The following is an 18,954-nucleotide window of genomic DNA, read 5'->3' as shown; positions in this document are numbered from 1 at the left end:
TCATCCAAATCTTAATAATGAAAACAAAGCGGAACCTTTATAGTCCAGAAAAAATGATGATTCAAAAGGGAAACATTCAAGAGTTTCAACGTTATCCCTATGCAGTATATTTGTAATACTAATATAGTATTATAGTATCAAGCGTTCCATCTGCGTGTCTCTGAAATGCTGCTGAAATTTTACAGAAAAGTGTCCGCTACTGACATGAATGTGAAAACTACAATCCTTACGGATTTCCCACCACCTTCGGTTGGCTACTTCAAAATAGGCTACGTTGTGTAAGAAAATGGAAGTAACACTACGTACAGCTGTTGCAGCTAGCCATCGAATGCCAGATAAAGATGGTGGTTCAAGAATTGACCTCCAGTCACGCCATTGGTGGAAACTTTTTTTTTTTTTTTTTTGGGATCCCCCCCCCTTTCCTCCCCAGTTGTACCCGGACAATCACCCCACTCTTCCAAGCCATCCCGGTCCCTGCTCCACTCCCTCTGCCGATCCGCGGAGGGCTGCAGACTATCACATGTCTCCTCCGATACATGTGGAGTCGCCAGCCGCTTCTTTTCACCTGACAGTGAGGAGTTTCGCCAGGGGGAGGTAGCACGTGGGAGGATCACGCTATTCACCCCAGTTCCCTCCCCCCGAACAGGTGCCCCGACCAACCAGAGAAGGTGCTATTGCAGCGACCAGGACACATACCCACATCCGGCTTCCCACCCGCAGACACAGCCAGTTGTGTCTGTAGGGACGCCCGACCAAGCCGGAGGCAACACAGGGATTCAAACCGGCGATCCCCGTGTGGTAGGCAACAGAATAGACCGCTACGCTACCCGGACACCCCATGACGGAAACTTCCATCCATTATTTGAACCACTTATCCTGCCCTCTGGGTCGCTGGAGCCTATTCCAGCAGTCATTGGGCGGCAGGCGGGGACACACCCTGGACAGGCCGCCGGGCCATCACAGGGCACCCACACACCCACACCCACACCCGCACACACACACACTCATACCTAGGGACAATTTGGTACGGCCGATTCACCTGACCTGCATGTCTTTGGACTGCGGGAGGAAACGGGAGCCCCTGGAGGAAACCCATGCAGACATGGGGAGAACATGCAAACTCCACATAAAGGACGACCCGGGATGACCCACCAAGGTTGGACTACCCCGGGGCTCGAACCCAGGACCTTTTTGCTGTGAGGCGGCCACGCTAACCACTGCACCATTGGCCGCCTGATGGAAACTTTTCTACACAATTTCGGCAATGTTTCAGACACACAGAAGACCGCCTTGTATTATGACTGCTAACAAAGGGTTATCTTTTATATATATATATATATCTAGAGAGAGAGAGAGAGAGAGAGAGAGAGAGAGAGAGAGAGAGAGAGAGAGAGAGAGAGAGAGAGAAGAGAGAGAGAGAGAGAGAGAGAGAGAGAGAGAGAGAGAGAGAGAGAGAGAGAGAGAGAGAGAGAGAGAGAGAGAGAGAGAGAGAGGTAAAGTTAAACTGTGATTGTTTGCCTTTAAAAGTGAAATACAGACCTGTGTCAAAGCAAAGGTGGCAGTATGCATGGCAGAGAACCAGGCCAACGCAGAGGGCTGATCAGGGCACCGCAGAACCACGGTGTGCCGCACATCAGGGGAATGCAACTCCAGTTGTCTGGAAGAGGAGATAACGGTGAAAATCATTTCCATTTTTTGCTGTCAGAGGATTTATAAAACTTTTTTTTTTTATCGCAGAAAGGATAAAAGAAAATTCGGCTTGCATCCTGAGTTTAAATAAATGTTACCAATATTTTGGCTCACGTCATGTGCAACACACAACCAAGAAACCAAGCGATCTAGTTTGGTCTCAATATATTGAATGGCTTGAGAAAACAGACGTTTTCTGTTCTCTATATGTTTTCAGCTGGCCTCTTCATACCAACCCTTGAAAACACTCCATACCAACCCTATATATGAATTCTTGAAAATGAAAAAAAAAAAGCTAATCTATAGGCCAAACTTATGCCTCTCCCAATGTATTTCCATAGGAAATCTCATAGTAAGTATAGGAGTAAGCATAAGATTGCGAGAAGTACATCTGCAAGTTGTTATTGAGGCTTGTGGCTCTCGGCTCTGTAAAAATAAACGTTTTAAAATGACTGTATTTTAGCACCTGCGATGCAGATGCAATGTTGTTTCTTACTGCAGTAACAATATGAATTTATGATATTATCCATCCCAACTGATGCAATCTGACCAACCGCTGAAGGAAAAAACACAATGTCCACTCTCCTTTTATAGAGAAAATAAAACAAGGAACGCCAATAGAAACCCAACTGTGTTTGCCCCTATCACATCAAAGCTCCCGTTTCTTTTTCGGGGAGTCTCTCTGCTGCTTAAACTTTCATTCACGAGGAAAAAAAAACCTTCTCTCTTACACCTCACTGCTCTCTCAAAGTATTGATACTGTTAGGTTCTGATTTTAAAAGGGGAAAACATTCTTAGGTTGACACAATGAAGGGGCAACACAGACGGATACTGCAATCGTCTTTCAAGTAGGAAAGTATATTAATGCTTATTGAAGGGTTTAACGCAAGACGTGGACAATGACAGTTCTTTTCTACTGCCTACTCCATGCTGAGATTTGACCATGTTTGAAGACTGACAACTCATTGTATTTTTCCCAGAAGGCTCGATGCAAGTGAACAGGTATGAATAAATAAAAACGGTCATTGACACTTAAAGGAGAACAGTAGGAAAATGCAGAGGCAAATCTGGTGGAATTGCAAACCGAAGTGAGGTTTTATACAGAACTTTTTTATGTAAACGAATGTTAGTTTCGTTACTATCTATCTCTACGGTAAAACAATTCAGCTCACTCTCAAATCACCACAGCTTTTGCTTCTGAGAGCATTTGCAATTTAAAAAATGGTGTCAGTATGACACCCCCCCCCCAAAAAAACTTCAAGCCGCACATATAAACCATGACAGGAAATGACACGTTTCACTTCAGTCAGCAGTGGTTGGTCCACCAGAGAAGATGGGCAGAACTTCCTCTCTGGCAGACCAACCAGAGAGAAGCTTTGCTTGGTCAAACAAAGATAGTATCCATCCATCCATCCATCCATTAGCCAAACTGCTTATCCTGCTCTCAGGGTCGCGGGGATGCTGAAGCCTATCCCACCAGTCAATGGGCAGCAGGTGTGGAGACAGACTGACAGGCTATCAGACACAGACAGACACACACCTAGGGACAATTTAGTATGGTCGATTCACCTGGGACTATATACAGGACTTCAGGTAGGAAAGGACTAAGCGCTCAAACACTTTTGATGCCACTGAAGTGCAACTGGCCTGAAGTCATTGAAGCATGTTGTTTTGGCTGACTTAGGGACCGGGATGATGGCAAAGATAGTATATTAATGCAAAACAGAATAGACATTTAGTTAGCTAGCGAGAGAAGCATCTAAGTTAACTAGCAAAAAGGTAGTAATCAAACAGGCCATCAGCGTGCGCCCAGAGGCGTGAGGGAGCTGATATGCTGAAGCGCGTGCTTCCCAAAGGAGGGGGGGGTAGTGTAACATGCGCGGATAAATAGACTCGCTAGCCCTAGGCTAATGGGTTGGACCCATTAGTTGACTGGTTAACGTTGTCACCTGTGGTGCGGGAGATCCGGGTTCGCGTCCCGGCTGCGGCGGTGCCCAGACTGCCGCCTGAATTCGATACAATATATACCAAGAGAAACATTTGACTGCTTGAAGTTAGATGTGAACTGTACGTAGCTGTTCCAACTTACATACAAATTCGACTTATGAACAGACTCAAAAATGGAACTTGTTCTTAATCCAGGGACTGCCTGTATACAAAATACAGGTACGTCTTCCAGTTCAGAATTGATAACATTAACAAACTATTTCTGGTCAAAACCACAACCTTCTAGTCACAGCACATTCGTATCTAAGTGCTCTTACTGGCTCAAAATATTAGCGACAACAAGACCAGGGTGGGTGTTCACGATTAGAAAGATGCTTTCTTTGCATCTCCCATTATTCTCAGACCACCTTGTGACCTGGAAAATCCCCGTAAATGTGATGAATCGGAGTCTTTTCCATCAAACTCTCGACTGTGGTAGAGACCCTCTAGATCAGCTCCAGGTGTTTGCTGAGGTTAAAAATAGAACCGCAGCCTGTAAAAGGAGAGTTGATTAAGGAGAGGCCGAGGGGTGGAGGAGGGGGGAGGCCGGGGCTGGGGGCAGATGTGTGGACTCCAGTGTTTTGTAAAGAGAGGAGGTTTTACAAGGGCATTGTTTGTACTTGAGACCGAGACAGAAAGACTCCTGGAAGTGGGCCCAGAGAGTTATGGATGCTAAAGATTCAAGACATAACGTGTAGTACTGACAAAAAGGCGGTTCAACCACATAAAGCTAATGCGACTAGACACATGTTACTACAGCGAGATCGTGGGAATGCATAACATTAAAAAGCAATAGCAGGCCTGCCTCTTTTCATATAAATATGACAGATTTTATCCATGATGGGGCAAGTAAATGATCCTACACACACACACACACACACAGAGTGTATATATAGCATTTAATATGTCAAAGAGTGCATATACTGTGGGCCTATAGCTGGACTATTTAACCAAAAACAGCTCAATAGAAAAAGATGAATTCCTTATTGGGCCTTAATGAACGTTTAAAGCAAGAATCTATTACATGCAAACAGCTGAATTCGTAAATCATGAGGTCCTGTAACATATCATTGCATTGGTGTGGCAAACACATTATAGACACCACAGTGGTGCTGCATTGTCATGATATAGGCATATCTGTACTATTATTAAATGACTACGTTATAACAAGAGTTGATTTAAATTCTATAACTTCTATTGCAAATATACGCTGTAGCCTTCAAATCACAAGTTCAGTTCATTACTAACCAAGCCTCTAGCTTTTTTAAAATCTTGTCTTAAAACGTATCTCTTTGTGAAAGCTGTTGGAAATGTTCGATATATGTTATTTATATATACTGTTTTTATTCCTACCTATGTGGTCTTATTCATTTATTGTTACCTCCTCTCTGGTTTTATTTCTTTTGTATTTTTTAATCTTTTGTTTCTTATTTCTTTTTCATTTTGTATCATTAAGAAAAGTGCTATATAAATAAAGTTATTATTATTATTACACATGGATAATACAAATTTGTAAGACATCACAGTCTAACAGCTGTCTGATTTGAAAAAGAAAATAGCAAACAGGTCCTCAATAGTGTCTTAATCTGTGTAAGAGCGAATGGCTGTGGTAAATTTGTCCTTTTGCCTCTTTTTTTGGGTTTGATTTTTCCCCCTTTTTCTCCCCAGTTGTACCCACCCAATTATCCCACTCTTCTGAGCTGTCCCGGTCACTGTTCCACCCCCTCTGCCAGTTCGGGGAAGGCTGCAGACTACCACATACTTCTTCCGATACATGTGGAGTCGCCAACCGTTTCTTTTCACCTGACAATGAGGATTTTCACCGGGGGACGTAGCACTTGGGAGGATCATGCTATTCCCCCCAGTCCCCCCCCCCGAACAGGTACTCCGACAGACAAGAGGAGGTACTAGTGCAGCGACCAGGACACATACCCACATCCAGCTTCCCACCCGCAGACACGGCCAATTGTGTCTGCAGGGCTGCCTGACCAAGCCGGAAGTAACACGGGGATTCGACTTGATGATCCCCGTGCTGGTATGCAACGGAATAGACTGCCACGCCACCCGGATGCCCCCAGCCTCCTTTTTGTAGTAGTAGTAGAAGCCTTATGAGATGGTAAATAACATTCACTTAGAAAAAGTCAAGGATTGCTGGCCAAGAGGGCCTCAACTCAAAAACATGAGCTGAAATCTCAGAGAAGATTTAAAAAGAAAACTGCCATTTGGTCGCGTGTTTACAACATGGAGTCTATGACATGGGAAGCCCATATAAGGGTTAATATTGCTAACCAACATCAGTATGATACAGCACCAGGACGATGAATGGTTAGACATTTTTATTTGGTTAAAAGCGCCGGCCAACAGTATGTGTACGTGCTTTTGTCTACCTGCCCAGATCACACACTTATCAAGGTTATATAGAGCTGAGTAAACCTAGCCGGTAGGCCTCCTCCAAGTTTTAGTCGAAGTCTTATGGTAGGAAACCTCAACTGTGCCAGCTGGAGCTTTCTGTACATCTTCACTGCCAGGAAAACTGTCGCCTTGCACAAAGTAAAACAGTATGTGAGACAGGCAATACTCTGCAGATATAAATTCACTGATGCTATGTATCTACTGGGGCTGTTTGTAGTATGCCACTTCAACATCCTCACTATGAAGGCAGACAGTGAAAAACAGACTGTAAACTTAACTATCCGGAGAATAAAAATGATAATTGTAGACATCTCTTTCCCCTTCTCTCGTCTTTTCTGTTTCTCTCTGTTCCCTCCTTTCTTCCCCATTCTATCTTCCATCAACTCATCCATTCCTCTCTTACTTTGCCCTACTTTCTTCCTGTCTTCTCCGTTATCCTCTTCTCCTCTATTTGGTTCCTCTCCTGTCTAATCAGTTCTTCTTCTCTTCTTCTTCTTCTTCTTCTTTTTCACAACATTCAACTAATCTCTCACCTTCCTTTAACTCTTTATCTCCTCATGGAGGTTTAAGCAACTTTGTTAATGATTCAAGTGTAATCATATAGTTTATTTATTCTTTTAAAGCTGTCTGTGGATATGTATTGGGTTGTATTTGTTTCTGACATAATGGCTTCTAAAGGACCTTTATTTTAGAAAATGGGGGTTGTGTAGTCTTAGCACTGACGAAGTTGAAGAATTCTATGATTCTAAGAAGTCCTGAACCAAATTCCGAAGAAAGACATTGTCATTGTACAAGGAGATTGGAACGCGAAAGTGGGAAAGGACACGCATAGTGATTGGAGTAACGTGCATGGTCCACACTGCAACCCTGAAACAAATGAAAGCAGTTTGTGATTTCTAGAATTTGCCAGCTACAACAACCTGATCCTTGCAAACACGCTCGGACCTCACAAGAAATCCAGAAGATGGACATGGCACAGTCCAAACAGAAACCATCACAATCAAATCAACTACATCCTGGTGAAGAAACGCTTTCGCACAAGCAACACTAGCAGAACTCAGACCTTTCCTGGGGCTGACATCGGCAGCGACCATGGCCTGGTGATGCTATCATTCCGTCTGCATCTGAAAAACATCAAAAACCCACAGTATACACGACTCAGGTTCAATCTGGAGAAGCTGAAAGATCCGGACGTAGCTAAAACCTTTCAAGCAACCATAGGGGGAAACTTTGCATCACTTCTCATTTTCAATGATGAGACTGACACTTCAATGATGAGACTGACCGTCCCATTTACTTGCGTAAATGGGCCGATCAGACCAAAGAACAAGCCGTGGGTTTCTTTAGTTCTGCTTGCTATGTGCGATGAGAGAAGACGACTTAAAAAAACGGAAATGCAGACGGAGCACAAAAGTACAGAGAATTGAACAACAATATCAAGAAAGGAATGAGGAAAGCCAAACAGACATGGATAGAAGACCAGTGCAAAGACACTGAAGATAGCTTGAGTAAGAACAATAGGAAAAAGGCATACCAACTTGTAAAAGACCTCACAAGCACCAAGCAGAGCAGAGTCTCCACGATCTAAGACAAAAATGGAAAAAAATCTAGTAGAAAAGAAGCAAGTATTAGAAAGATGGAAAGAATACTGTGCAGAATTATACAACCACAAGATAGAAGCAGATCCTTCAGTATTAAACGTTTCCTGCAACAATGACAGAGAGGTTGATAGAAATGATTTAATTCTTAGAGAAGAGGTAGAAGAGGCTGTAAAAGCGTTAAAGAAAGGCAAATCTGCAGGAGTCAACAACATACCTAGTGCAGGCTGGAGGAGATATGAGGATCAGTGCTTTAACTTACATTTGTAATAAGACATGGAGGACAGGACAGTAGCCCAAGCCTTGGACACAATCACTCATCATCACACTTCCTAAAAAAGGCAACCTGCAACAGTACAACAATTACTGGACCACCAGTCTCATCAGTCATCCTAGCAAAAATACTACTGAGGATTATACGGAACAGACTGAAACCGCAAGCGGAACTGATAATAGCAGAAGAGCAGGCAGGGTTTAGAAAGGGAAGGAGTACTACAGAGCAAATTTTTAACCTCAGAATTCTGTGAGAAAAATACCTACAACACCATCAACAACTGTACCACATTTTCATTGATTTCAAAAAGGTGTTCGACAGGATCTGGCATGAGGCATTATGGGCCACCATGAAGAAATACAACATCAGCCCAAACCTTGAACAAGTAGTTGAGCAACTATATGACAAAGCAACTAGTGCAGCGTACTACAACAGGGCAATTGGAGACTGCTTCCGCATGACAGTAGGCGTCCGTCAAGGTTGCTTGCTCTCGCCATTTCTCTTCAACACTTTCCTGGAGAGAATAATGACAGATGCACTGGAAGACCATGATGGAATGGTCAGCATTGGGAGAGAAACAATCACAAACCTCCGTTTTACTAATGAAATTGACAGCCTGATCGGTAATGAACAAGAGCTGACAAGCCTGGCTGAACACCTTCACAAGATATCAAATGCATACGGCATGGAGATCAGTGCCAAAAAAAACCAAACTAATAACTGATAACACCAATGGCATTACCAGTAACATTCAGGTCTATGGCCAAACATTCTCGACAGTCAACAAATTTATATATCTTAGAGCCATCGTCACAGATGAAGGGTCCGAACAGGAAGTCCTTTCTCGCATTGCACAAGCGACTACGGCACTCACAAGGTTAAAATCAATCTGGAAAGACAAAAACATTAGTACTGGGTCTAAAGTCAGATTGATGCGCTCACTAGTCATCTCCATCTTTTTTTATGCATGTGAAACTTGGACATTCACAGCAGATCTCCAAAGAAGAATAAGCGCAATGGAGATGAGGCGCTACAGAAAGATTCTAGCCATCTCATATAGAGACCATATTACGAATGAAGAGGTGAGAAGAAGGATTACACAAGCCATTGGAACACGTGAAGACTTGTTGACAATAGTCAAGAAGAGAAAACTGAAATGGTATGGTCACATCTCGAGAAGTTTTGGCCTTGCCAAGACCATCCTGCAAGGCACAGTGAGGGGCGGGCGAAGACGAGGAAGACAGAAGAAGAGATGGCTATGTAACATCAGAGTGGACAGGCCTTGACTTTGCCAGCTTACAGAGGGCAGTTGAGGACAGACAGAGATGGCAAGGACTGGTTGCGGATTCAACAGCAGTGCCCCAATGACCTCTCGAGAGGTTATGGGATAGGTGAGGTGAGGAGGAGTACTGACTGAGCAACATGAAATGATATTTATGTGTTGGGAAATCATGAAGTTGGTGCTACTTCCCATTTTGCTGATCTTGTATCAGAAAAAAGAAAGAAAGAAAAAAGACCAGACTAAACAAGCCAGACTGAACGAGTCCCAGATTGTACATCACACCCGGGCCTTTGTAAAATCAGCCAGTCGTTTCTGACTGAAAGGTAAAATAATTTCTCTATTAATAAACATATTTTATCCATCTGGACCATGCAGTCAGGTTACATAATACTAACTGGCATCTTTACCAAGGTTGGAGAAAAAACACTGGTGCAGCAGCAAACACGTTCCTACTGAAACAGTAAAAAGATGTGAAACGTGATGATGATGTGGTAATGTTTCTGTTGAACAGCTAACCTACCAATTCTACAATCTATATTAGAGTATAAAAGTGTTCTCATACAGATTGGTGTAGTTTTTAATATAATAGATGTTTTAGCTTGGTCCGCGGACGCCTTTTTCACAAGGGTGGGAACTATTTGGTGTTGGGCTGACAGCATGCATGTGATAATGACTGCTAAACCCTATTTAACTCAACTTTAATGACTTGTGTATAAACTTGCCCATTGTCGGCTTCTTCTGAGAGCCAGGTCACATTTCAACTGTCTTCACAATGGTAAGCATAGCTAAGAGTGACAAGTGACTTGCAACATGACAAGAAACGTTGTGTGTGTGTGTTGTTTCTAGCTATCAGTCCACAAAAAAAATATTTACATGCATCTTCCAAAGGACAAGAGGAGCCTGCAGAAATGGTTGAAATTTATTTACAATGAATGGCAAGCAGAAGCTAGCACTCACACTATGCTGTACTCGGCTCACTTTTCTCCCAATTGCCTTCTGAATGAGGCACGGTTCAGTTCAGCATTTGCATTGAACCCGGCTGTGGGGTGTCACCTGTCACTCACTGGTCAGGCTTCTAATCAGGGCAGTGAATAATAAATATGCAAAGTATAAGAATATATATACTACACCCAGAGAAAACACCTCGTTGAGTCAGAGAGAAGAAAGAAGTTGCCTGATAATCAATTCAGAAAATTAGATTTAGATTTTTTTATTATTATACATTTTAGAGTAATTGTTAGGAATTATTATGATAATTTTAGATGAGAACATGAGTAATATGTTTTCTAGACTACTTGGAATTATATATATAAGTGCTGAAAGCCAGTAAACTATAGGACTTTTAAATCTAGTCCAAAAGGTGTGAATATATGATGACCAATCAAAACATTAAAATCACTGACAGGTAAGTGAATAATATTGATTATCTCATTGCAATGACACCTGTCAAGGGGTGGGATATATTAGGCAGCAAGTGAACAGTCAGTTCTTGAAGTTGATGGGTTGGAAGCAGGAAAAATGGGCAAGTGTAAGGATCTGAGCAACTTTGACAAGGGCCAAATTGTGATTGTTAGACATCGGGGTCGGAGCATCTCCAAAACGGCAGGTCTTGCGGGGTGTTCCCAGTATGCAGTGGTCACTCAGTACCTACCAAAAGTGGTCCAAGGAAGGACAACCAGTGAACAGGCAACAGGGTCATGGATGCCCAAGGCTCACTGATGTGCACGGGGAGTGAAGGCTAGCCTGTCTAGTCAGATCCTACAGAAGAGCTACTGTAGCTCAAATTGCTGAAAAAGTGAATGCTGGCTATGATAGACAGGTGTCAGAACACACAGTGCATCACAGCTTGCTGCATATGGGGCTGTGTAGCCGCAGACCAGTCAGAGTGCCCATGATGACTCCTGCCCATCACCAAAAGCACCTACAATGGGCACGTGAGCATAAGAACTGGACCATGGAGCAATGGAAGAAGGTGGCCTGGTCTTTTATATCATGTAGATGGCTGGGTGCGTGTGAATTGTTTACCTGGGGAAGAGATGGCACCAGAATGCACTATGGGAAGAAGGCATGCCGGCGGAGGTAGTGTGATGCTCTGGGCAATGTTCTGCTGGAAAACCTTGGGTGCTGGTATTCATGTGGATTTTACTTTGACACATGCCACCGACCTAAATATCTTTGCAGACCACGTACACCCCTTCATGGCAACAGTATTCCCCGATGGTAGAGACCTCTTTCAGCAGGATAATGCACCCTGCCACACTGCACACATTGTTCAGGAATGGTTTGAGGAACATGACAAAGAGTTCAAGGTGTTGTCTTGGCCTCCAAATTCCCCAGATCTCAATCTGATCGAGTATCTGTGGGATGTGTTGGAAAAACAAGTCCGATCCATGGAGACCCCCCCCCCCCCCCCACAACTTACAGGACTTAAAGGATCTGCTGCTAATGTCTTGGTGCCAGATACCAAAGGACACCTTCAAAGGTCTTGTGGAGTCTATGCTTCGATGGGTCAGAGCTGTTTTGGCAGCATAAGGGGAACCTATACAATATTAGGCAGGTGGTTTTAATGTTTTGGCTGATTGGTATAGCACACAAATAGACTTAATATGAGGAACAACACACAAGGTAAGGATAAAGCCCTCATCATGTGATACTTGGGTCATGCCAGTGGTTGACATTAAGAAACAGATAATGAAAAATCAGTCAACCTTTTTATCCCAAAGTAAAAATGATGAAACAGATAATTCTCTTCTTCATTTCTTTTCTCCTTTCCACGTCATCTATTTCCCTGTCCTTTTAGTTTAATTTTCCTTTTATGCCCCTGCTTTCTGTCTCCCCTCTCATTTACCCCAACTCCTCTCCTTTGTCATCCCTTCTCACCCCTCCCGCCCTCCCCGTCCTCCTCTCCTATCCATCCTCTCATGCCCATAAACAGTTTAAACATCTACTGAAAGAAAGAGCGTATTCCTTGGAGGGATGCAGTATTGCACCGAGTCTTGTAAAACAAAAGATAAGCCATAGTTCCTTGTCATTTAAGACAGGTCCTCTTAGACCTTCTGATAAGAGAACTTGAAATTAGTAATTTTATCTTGCCCCGGGACTAATGCTCAGGAAGCTGACTTTCTTATTCAAAGTGGCTCTCAACTAAGCATGTACAGGTTTAATATCTTGCCCAACACTTCTTTTATTTTTTTTTTGGTTGTTGTGAACTATAAACCTGCTACCTTATTGGTCTTGTTAAGTGGCGGTGGCTCATCAGAAACAAGCTCCCCAGTTTTAATTTATATTTTAGGAAACACTATCTTTTCATACTTGGGTACAAGCCCTCAGTAATGGCTTTAATGAAAAATTTCCCGTTAATGACGTTATCTAGCAAAGCTGAATAGAGACTTTGATGTTACTTTGCACTTTTTAGGCATATCTAAGATGGTCCTCTAATACTGCATCCATACTGTATTACTAATACTTCGGTGGCTGCCAGAGTAGAGACCCCTATTTCAGCGTCTATCTGCAGGTTTTTCCCAGCAATTTCTCCCCTGAGGTGGAGTACCACGATAGTGCAAATAACCACAAGCAATTTTCCTTCAATGTTCGGCTATAAATCTGGGACACTTGGGATGAAGATTAACTTGATTATTGCCCTATTTTGATATGGAATACCAACTAAATAGATGCCAATGTCCTTCAACTGTTCCGTCACCATATAAACTTGGAAAGAAATAAAATGTTGCTCCATTCATAACACTGTTAGCGTGGTGAGGTAACATTCAAGGTACAGTAATTCAAAAGGGGATTCTTCCTGGCAATGCATATATATCTAAGCTTACCGCATATCACACAGATCAAAATGAATCTTTGTCTAACATGAGTAACAGGATTAGTTAGAAAGTGCACTGAAAAAATAAACAAGTTGTACAAGGGCAGTTTGGGCCTTGGATCTTATCAATCCATTATCCAAACTGCTTATCCTGCTTTCAGGGTCACGGGGAAGCTGGAGCCTATCCCAGCAGTCATTTGGGCGGCAGGCGGACACACACCCTGGACAGGCCACCAGGCCATCACAGGGCCCGCACGCACGCATGCACGCACGCACGCACACAGATTCACACCTAGGGACAATTTAGTATGGCCAATTCACCTGACCTACATGTCTCTGGACTGTGGGAGGAAACCGGAGCACCCGGAGGAAACCCACGCAGACATGGGGAGAACATGCAAACTCCACATAAAGGACGACCCAGGATGACTACCCCGGGGCTCGAACCCAGGACCTTTCTGCTGTGAGGCAGCCACCCTAACCACTGCCGCTCTTGGATCTTATCAATGCCTACAAATCTGCCCCGAAACTTCTCAAACCAAAAAGCTGCAGAACCACAGCCTTGTGTAGCCACACACTGAAAACTGACACTGATGATGGACCATGATGTTCGAGGTATACAATATAGACATTAAAACACAAGAGTACATCTGTCGCCATCTTACAATGCTGTGATTGCAACTACTCCCCAATCCTCTGTGAATAGTACACATGGCCACTGTAACTCTAGTTAATGGTCACAGTAATTTGTATATGAAACTGATCGTTGTTTTTGGTCATTATGCCACTGTATTGCTTATAAGGGTGGGGATACCTGCAGTCAGTTTAGACTGAAGAGGTCACTTAGATGAGTGATGAAACTTTTCTCTCAATAAACGTGTCCGGATTCAACTTTCTGAGACTCTTAGCCAGAGTTCACCTTGACAGCAGTCACATGCTCGTAAAACTGTCAATCCTCAGTCTTTTTGTGACTAGCTAAGCAGTAAATCTACAGCCAATAAAGTCAATGTTCAACCCCATCCTCAACATTGACTGAGCATTGACTATTAACAGCACACACCTTAAAGAGGTTATAACATGCTTATAATTTAATAAGAAAAAACTGATGTTGAGGAAATACAAAAATTACAATGTCTGTTGAGGCGGCAGTGGCGCGGAGGTAGAGCGGGTCGTCTGTTATCTGGAGGGTTGCCAGTTCGATCCTTGGCAAAAATGTCGAGGTGTCCTTGAGCAGACAGCTAACCCCTAACTGGTCCCAGTGAGCTGGTTCTTACCTTGCATGCTTGATGCTGGCGCGCGTGTGTGTTGTGTGTGTATGTATGTGCATGTGTGTGTATGTGTGTGTGTGTGTGCATGTGCATGGGTGAATGTAAAGCATTCAGTGATTGAAAAGTGCTACGAGTGGCTGTTGCAGCGAGAAAAGTGTTATGCAAATGCAATCCATTCATGTTGTATCACTTTTCTTTGTAATTTAGGGACTTTACAAACTTTTTCCATAGACTCGCTGCTTACCAAAACTGTGTCTGAGCAGATTTGTCCTGCCTTCATGAACATGAAGGTGGCCCCTTTGATTGATGTATAGCTTACCTAATAATGTCCACTGACGATGTGATTTACCGATTTGTGGGGCTGTCAGATTACGTAACCCTGCTCTTAAAACACGCACATTTGGCCAGGACACGGCAGTTAGATATGATTAACATGATACAGATTCATGTGAAGTTTTAGAGGTGGGTCATTTTAATGTTTTTTCCTCAGGAAAATGTCTTAGCCTCATGTTCGCAAAAAGGGTGAGTCAGAGGCAAGTCAAGGGTTTAAACAAATAGGACTGAATGACTCAAAGCATTTTCATTGCATAACCCCTTTAAGACAGAATTGTGTAAATCAAGTTGAGATACATGCCAAACATTCTCCTTTACCTCCACAGGATTTTTTAAGGTCATGGTCCCCAGATTACATTTTTTGAGGCGATGCAGGTCTATTCACTTTTTATCTGCTGGGTATGTGAGCACATTTCAGAAAAGTCTTGCATAATACTACTACTACTACTTTTGGCTGCCCCCGTTAGGGGTCGCCACAGCGGATCATCCGTTTCCATTTCTCTGAATTTTTCCCTTTTTCTCCCAATTTAGTGGCCAATCGATCCCTATTTTAGTTCAAACACCCACCCTCGTACTGCATGCATTTGACAACTGCATCTCTCCAGCTGGCAGTCTCGAAGGAGACGCCTCGCCACTTCCGTGACAAGGCGAGTCCAGGCCGAACCACTGCTTTTTCCGACACACAGAAATGCATTCATGTGACGAACACAAGCTGACTCCGCCCCACTCCCGAAGACAGCGTTGCCAATTATTGCTGCTTCATCCAGTCCGGCCATAGTCGGATCTGATGAGACCGGGGCGTGAACCCCGGTCCCCAGTGGGCAACTGCATTGACACAAAGCCGATGCTTAGACCGCTACACCACCGTGGACCCGTTTCCATTTCTTCCTGTCCTCTGCATCTTCCTCTGTCACACCAGCCACCTGCATGTCCTCCCTCACCACATCCATAAACCTCCTCTTCGGCCTTCCTCTTTTCCTCTTCCCTGGCACCTCCAGGGAAAAGTCTTGCATAATACTCATACATTAAATAAATTCGCACCTTTTTGGCCAGCGAGTGGCAAGCAGTTGGCTTTTCCATGCCTTGCTAACGGGCACCTCAACAGTGGCTTTTTGGGGAGGAAAAAAAGCAATGTCTAACGCATGTTTCCCATCCCAATTGGTTCCATCTTGGTTTTGACCTAACGAACCTTCATTATCAAGCTCACTTCCTCTCACCAGTGGGCTACAGACACTGAATCACAGCGTGGAAAGCCAACGAAAACCCAAACATGAAGAAATACTCTGAGTCATAAATGGGGGTCAAACGTTTAACATAAATCCCTACCTAATAAAGTTTGCTGTGTATGACGGACAATAAAGAGGGGTATCACTTGCATGACCCTTATCGGTTGTCGAGTCGTGAAATAAATGGAAAATTTTCCAAAACATCTCCATTGAATTATGTTTTAAAAGATGCAGTGCCTTCAGAGAACCATGTACTCTGGTCAGGGATACAACTCTGAACAGAGAGGGCTGTTTTGTTAGTTTGTATGTGGTTGTTTACATAATTGTGTGTGTTAGTGTTTAAGTGTGTGTTCAGCTCCTCGTTTGTACATGTTTCAGCATTTAGCCGTCTCACAATGGCCATACAGGCAGAGGAACTTTGATGCCCGCTCTCATTGTTACGATTCGACTTTGATGTCGTCGCCATCTTCAGCGGCTTTGAAGTCCAGTGAGGTTGAACTATCTGAGAGCTTAACAGACTTCTAACATCACACATATGCAGAGAGGGACAGGCGCGGACGGAGGGAGAGAAAGATAAAGACCGGAGGACGGACGTAAATAGATGGAGAGGGAGGAGAGAAAGAGAAAGAGTCTGGACGAGATAATTTGCGAGTAAACAAATAAACATATCAATTTTCACTTCCCCTGTTTTCGACAGATTGCTATTGGCAATGCCGTTGATGCGACGTTCAGACAGATGAAACATTGTCAAGTGTGAAGAGACGCAAGCTGAGGAGAATGACAACGACACCGAGAGAACGGAGAAAGAAATGAAACGCGAGAAGCAGAGCAGGGGGAGAGAAAAGGGGAAACAGAGAGAGCGAAGAGAGAGCGGGAGACAGAGAGAGGGAGATAAATAAACTCAACAGCAGGATTGAGTGACAGGGATAAGACAGAAATGATGACAGATGGGTAGGACGGGCGGATATGGATGAAGACATCAGGAGAAGGAGAGAGAGAATCAGAGGGAAGGATATAGAGGGCGAGAGGATGAGATGTGGAAAGGGAAAGAGGGAAAAAAATAACGATAGCATGGTGAGAAAGATATAGAGATGCAGAAAGGATAGAGAGAGGGAGAGAGAGAGAGAGACAGAGATGAAAATAGAGGGACGTGAGGGCGGGAAAATGCAAAGAACAGAGGAAGACATAATTACAGAAAGAGCAAAAAAATAAAACAAATTTTAAAAAAGGAAAAAGTTTAATAAATAAACAGACGGTAAAATGCTCCGTGCCCCCATGCTGTTTGATTGGGCCATTGTCAGATTTCCAACCAATTAACTTGACGACACCTTGTAAAGCACCACCCCCTGCTGATTCGCCAGCCTCGCCATGTGACAGGGAATTATTGAACCACCAGTTCAAATGCCTGTCTTCTCGGAAAACTACAAAAAACGGTCTTAAAAGAATCTCGAAAAGCCTGTCTGTAAAAGCATAGTCAATTAATCCCTCCTGAGTGGAGAAGAAAGGCATCATTAAAGCAGAGGAGTGTGTGTGTGTTTTTTTAATCTTTACTGTCGTATTGTTCTGTAAAGGGGCAGGGGAAAAGGCAGGCGCCTGTGGTTAAGCGAGTTAACCATCAGCTTTCTGTTGAAACGCTGAAACTTTGGAGGATATAACAGAGGCGGACGGTGCCACAGCTTTGTGTGCACTTATGGTCAATGTTAATTAACTTGTCATTAATCTGTGAGGCACGGGGGGGGGCACACAATGAAATAAATCTAGGTGTATATATGACTGGGAATGAATGAGAAATTTTGAGTGACTTTAAACTCGTGCAGAACGATTTTTCTCTGTACTTGTCTGGCTGGTCGATACAAATAAACGCCGAATACCACGGTAGTTTTCACTGAATATGTACCGCGGTATCGATAATTTGACAATATTTTGGGGATGACTATCGGTACTTTCATAAGATTGTTACACACAACAATTTTTCAGAAATGACTATTAGTAAAGTGGATATGATGACCAAGTAGGTAGAGGCATTCAGTGTTCATTTCACTCAGATTAAAACAGTCTGATGTATTAAGAAAACTGTTATCACTTTACTGTAATGCAGCCTGGGGATGACGACATTTACGTTATATCACAATATTACAACAACCAAAACCCTAGACGATCTCTACTCTCATTAAAAGACACTGATATTATTTCAACATGCATGTGCGTGTGCGTGTGCATGTGTCAGTGAGTGTGTGTCCGTGAGTGTGTGTCTTACCTACCTGTTCTCAGGGTCCGGTGTGGTCATGGCTCGTGTGACGTAGCACATCTTCAGTGGTATGCACCTCCTGTCTCCTTGCAGGGACAGTGAGGGGGCAGGAGGAGGAGGGCTTGGAGGCTCACAAGGGGAGGTGAGGGGAGAACTGCCAAGCCGGGGCGACTCGGGAGGAGGGGTTTCCCAGCTGATCTCTGACACGGGGGAGCCCTTCTTGACGTAGGGTGTGGCCTCTCGCATGTACTTGACTGAGGAGGGAGAGGGAAGGATGAGGAAATGCAAAGCGCTTTCCAGTTTAAGCTGTTGCATGCATAAAACATTGAGGTCTACATGTTTGGGTCACTTTTGGTCATCTATATGTGACGTTCATATCACCAGTGCCAAAGCAACAGCCCTGCAAATTATTTTCAACGGAAGCTGGAGACATGAAGCTACTAACATATGGCCGACACACGGCACAGCGTGACAGGCATCGTGATGCGCTATAAACCAAAGATGAGCTGGCCTAAACCTTTTTAGAGCTCTAATGATGCAGCAAAGCATCAACCAATCATAATTTATAGTTGTTGCACGATTCACACTCCCCTTCCCCTCTCTCCTTTAAATTCTTAGTTCCACCTAAATGGAATAAAAAATGGCTATTAGCCTAATACCCAACTTTTCACTTACCAAGACATGAATAAAAAATGAGGCTTGGCAGAGGGTGGCAGCAGTCATTGGAGCACCGGGTATGCAACATTACATTTTTGGCTGAAGTGAGCTGTGTATTTTGACACACACATTTCATGGTACATAAGTCCATGGCGGCGTTATCC

At 43.6% G+C, this 18,954-nt stretch overlaps 1 protein-coding gene across 1 annotated transcript in view; it reads right to left on the bottom strand.

The window, feature by feature from the left end:
* Nucleotides 1-18,954, bottom strand: part of sntb1 (syntrophin, basic 1) — an 85,630-nt gene that overhangs the window by 31,056 nt on the left and 35,620 nt on the right. Inside the window, exons 2-3 of the mRNA XM_056285767.1 lie at nucleotides 18,147-18,387; nucleotides 1,540-1,657 (exon numbers count right to left, since the gene is read on the bottom strand). Of these exons, the coding sequence (XP_056141742.1) occupies nucleotides 1,540-1,657; nucleotides 18,147-18,387 (359 nt within the window). The remainder of the gene's footprint in view (nucleotides 1-1,539; nucleotides 1,658-18,146; nucleotides 18,388-18,954) is intronic.

This window comes from Lampris incognitus, chromosome 9 (assembly GCF_029633865.1).
Source record: "Lampris incognitus isolate fLamInc1 chromosome 9, fLamInc1.hap2, whole genome shotgun sequence".
NCBI lineage: Eukaryota > Metazoa > Chordata > Actinopteri > Lampriformes > Lampridae > Lampris > Lampris incognitus.
This window is presented reverse-complemented; position numbering and strand designations above follow the sequence as displayed.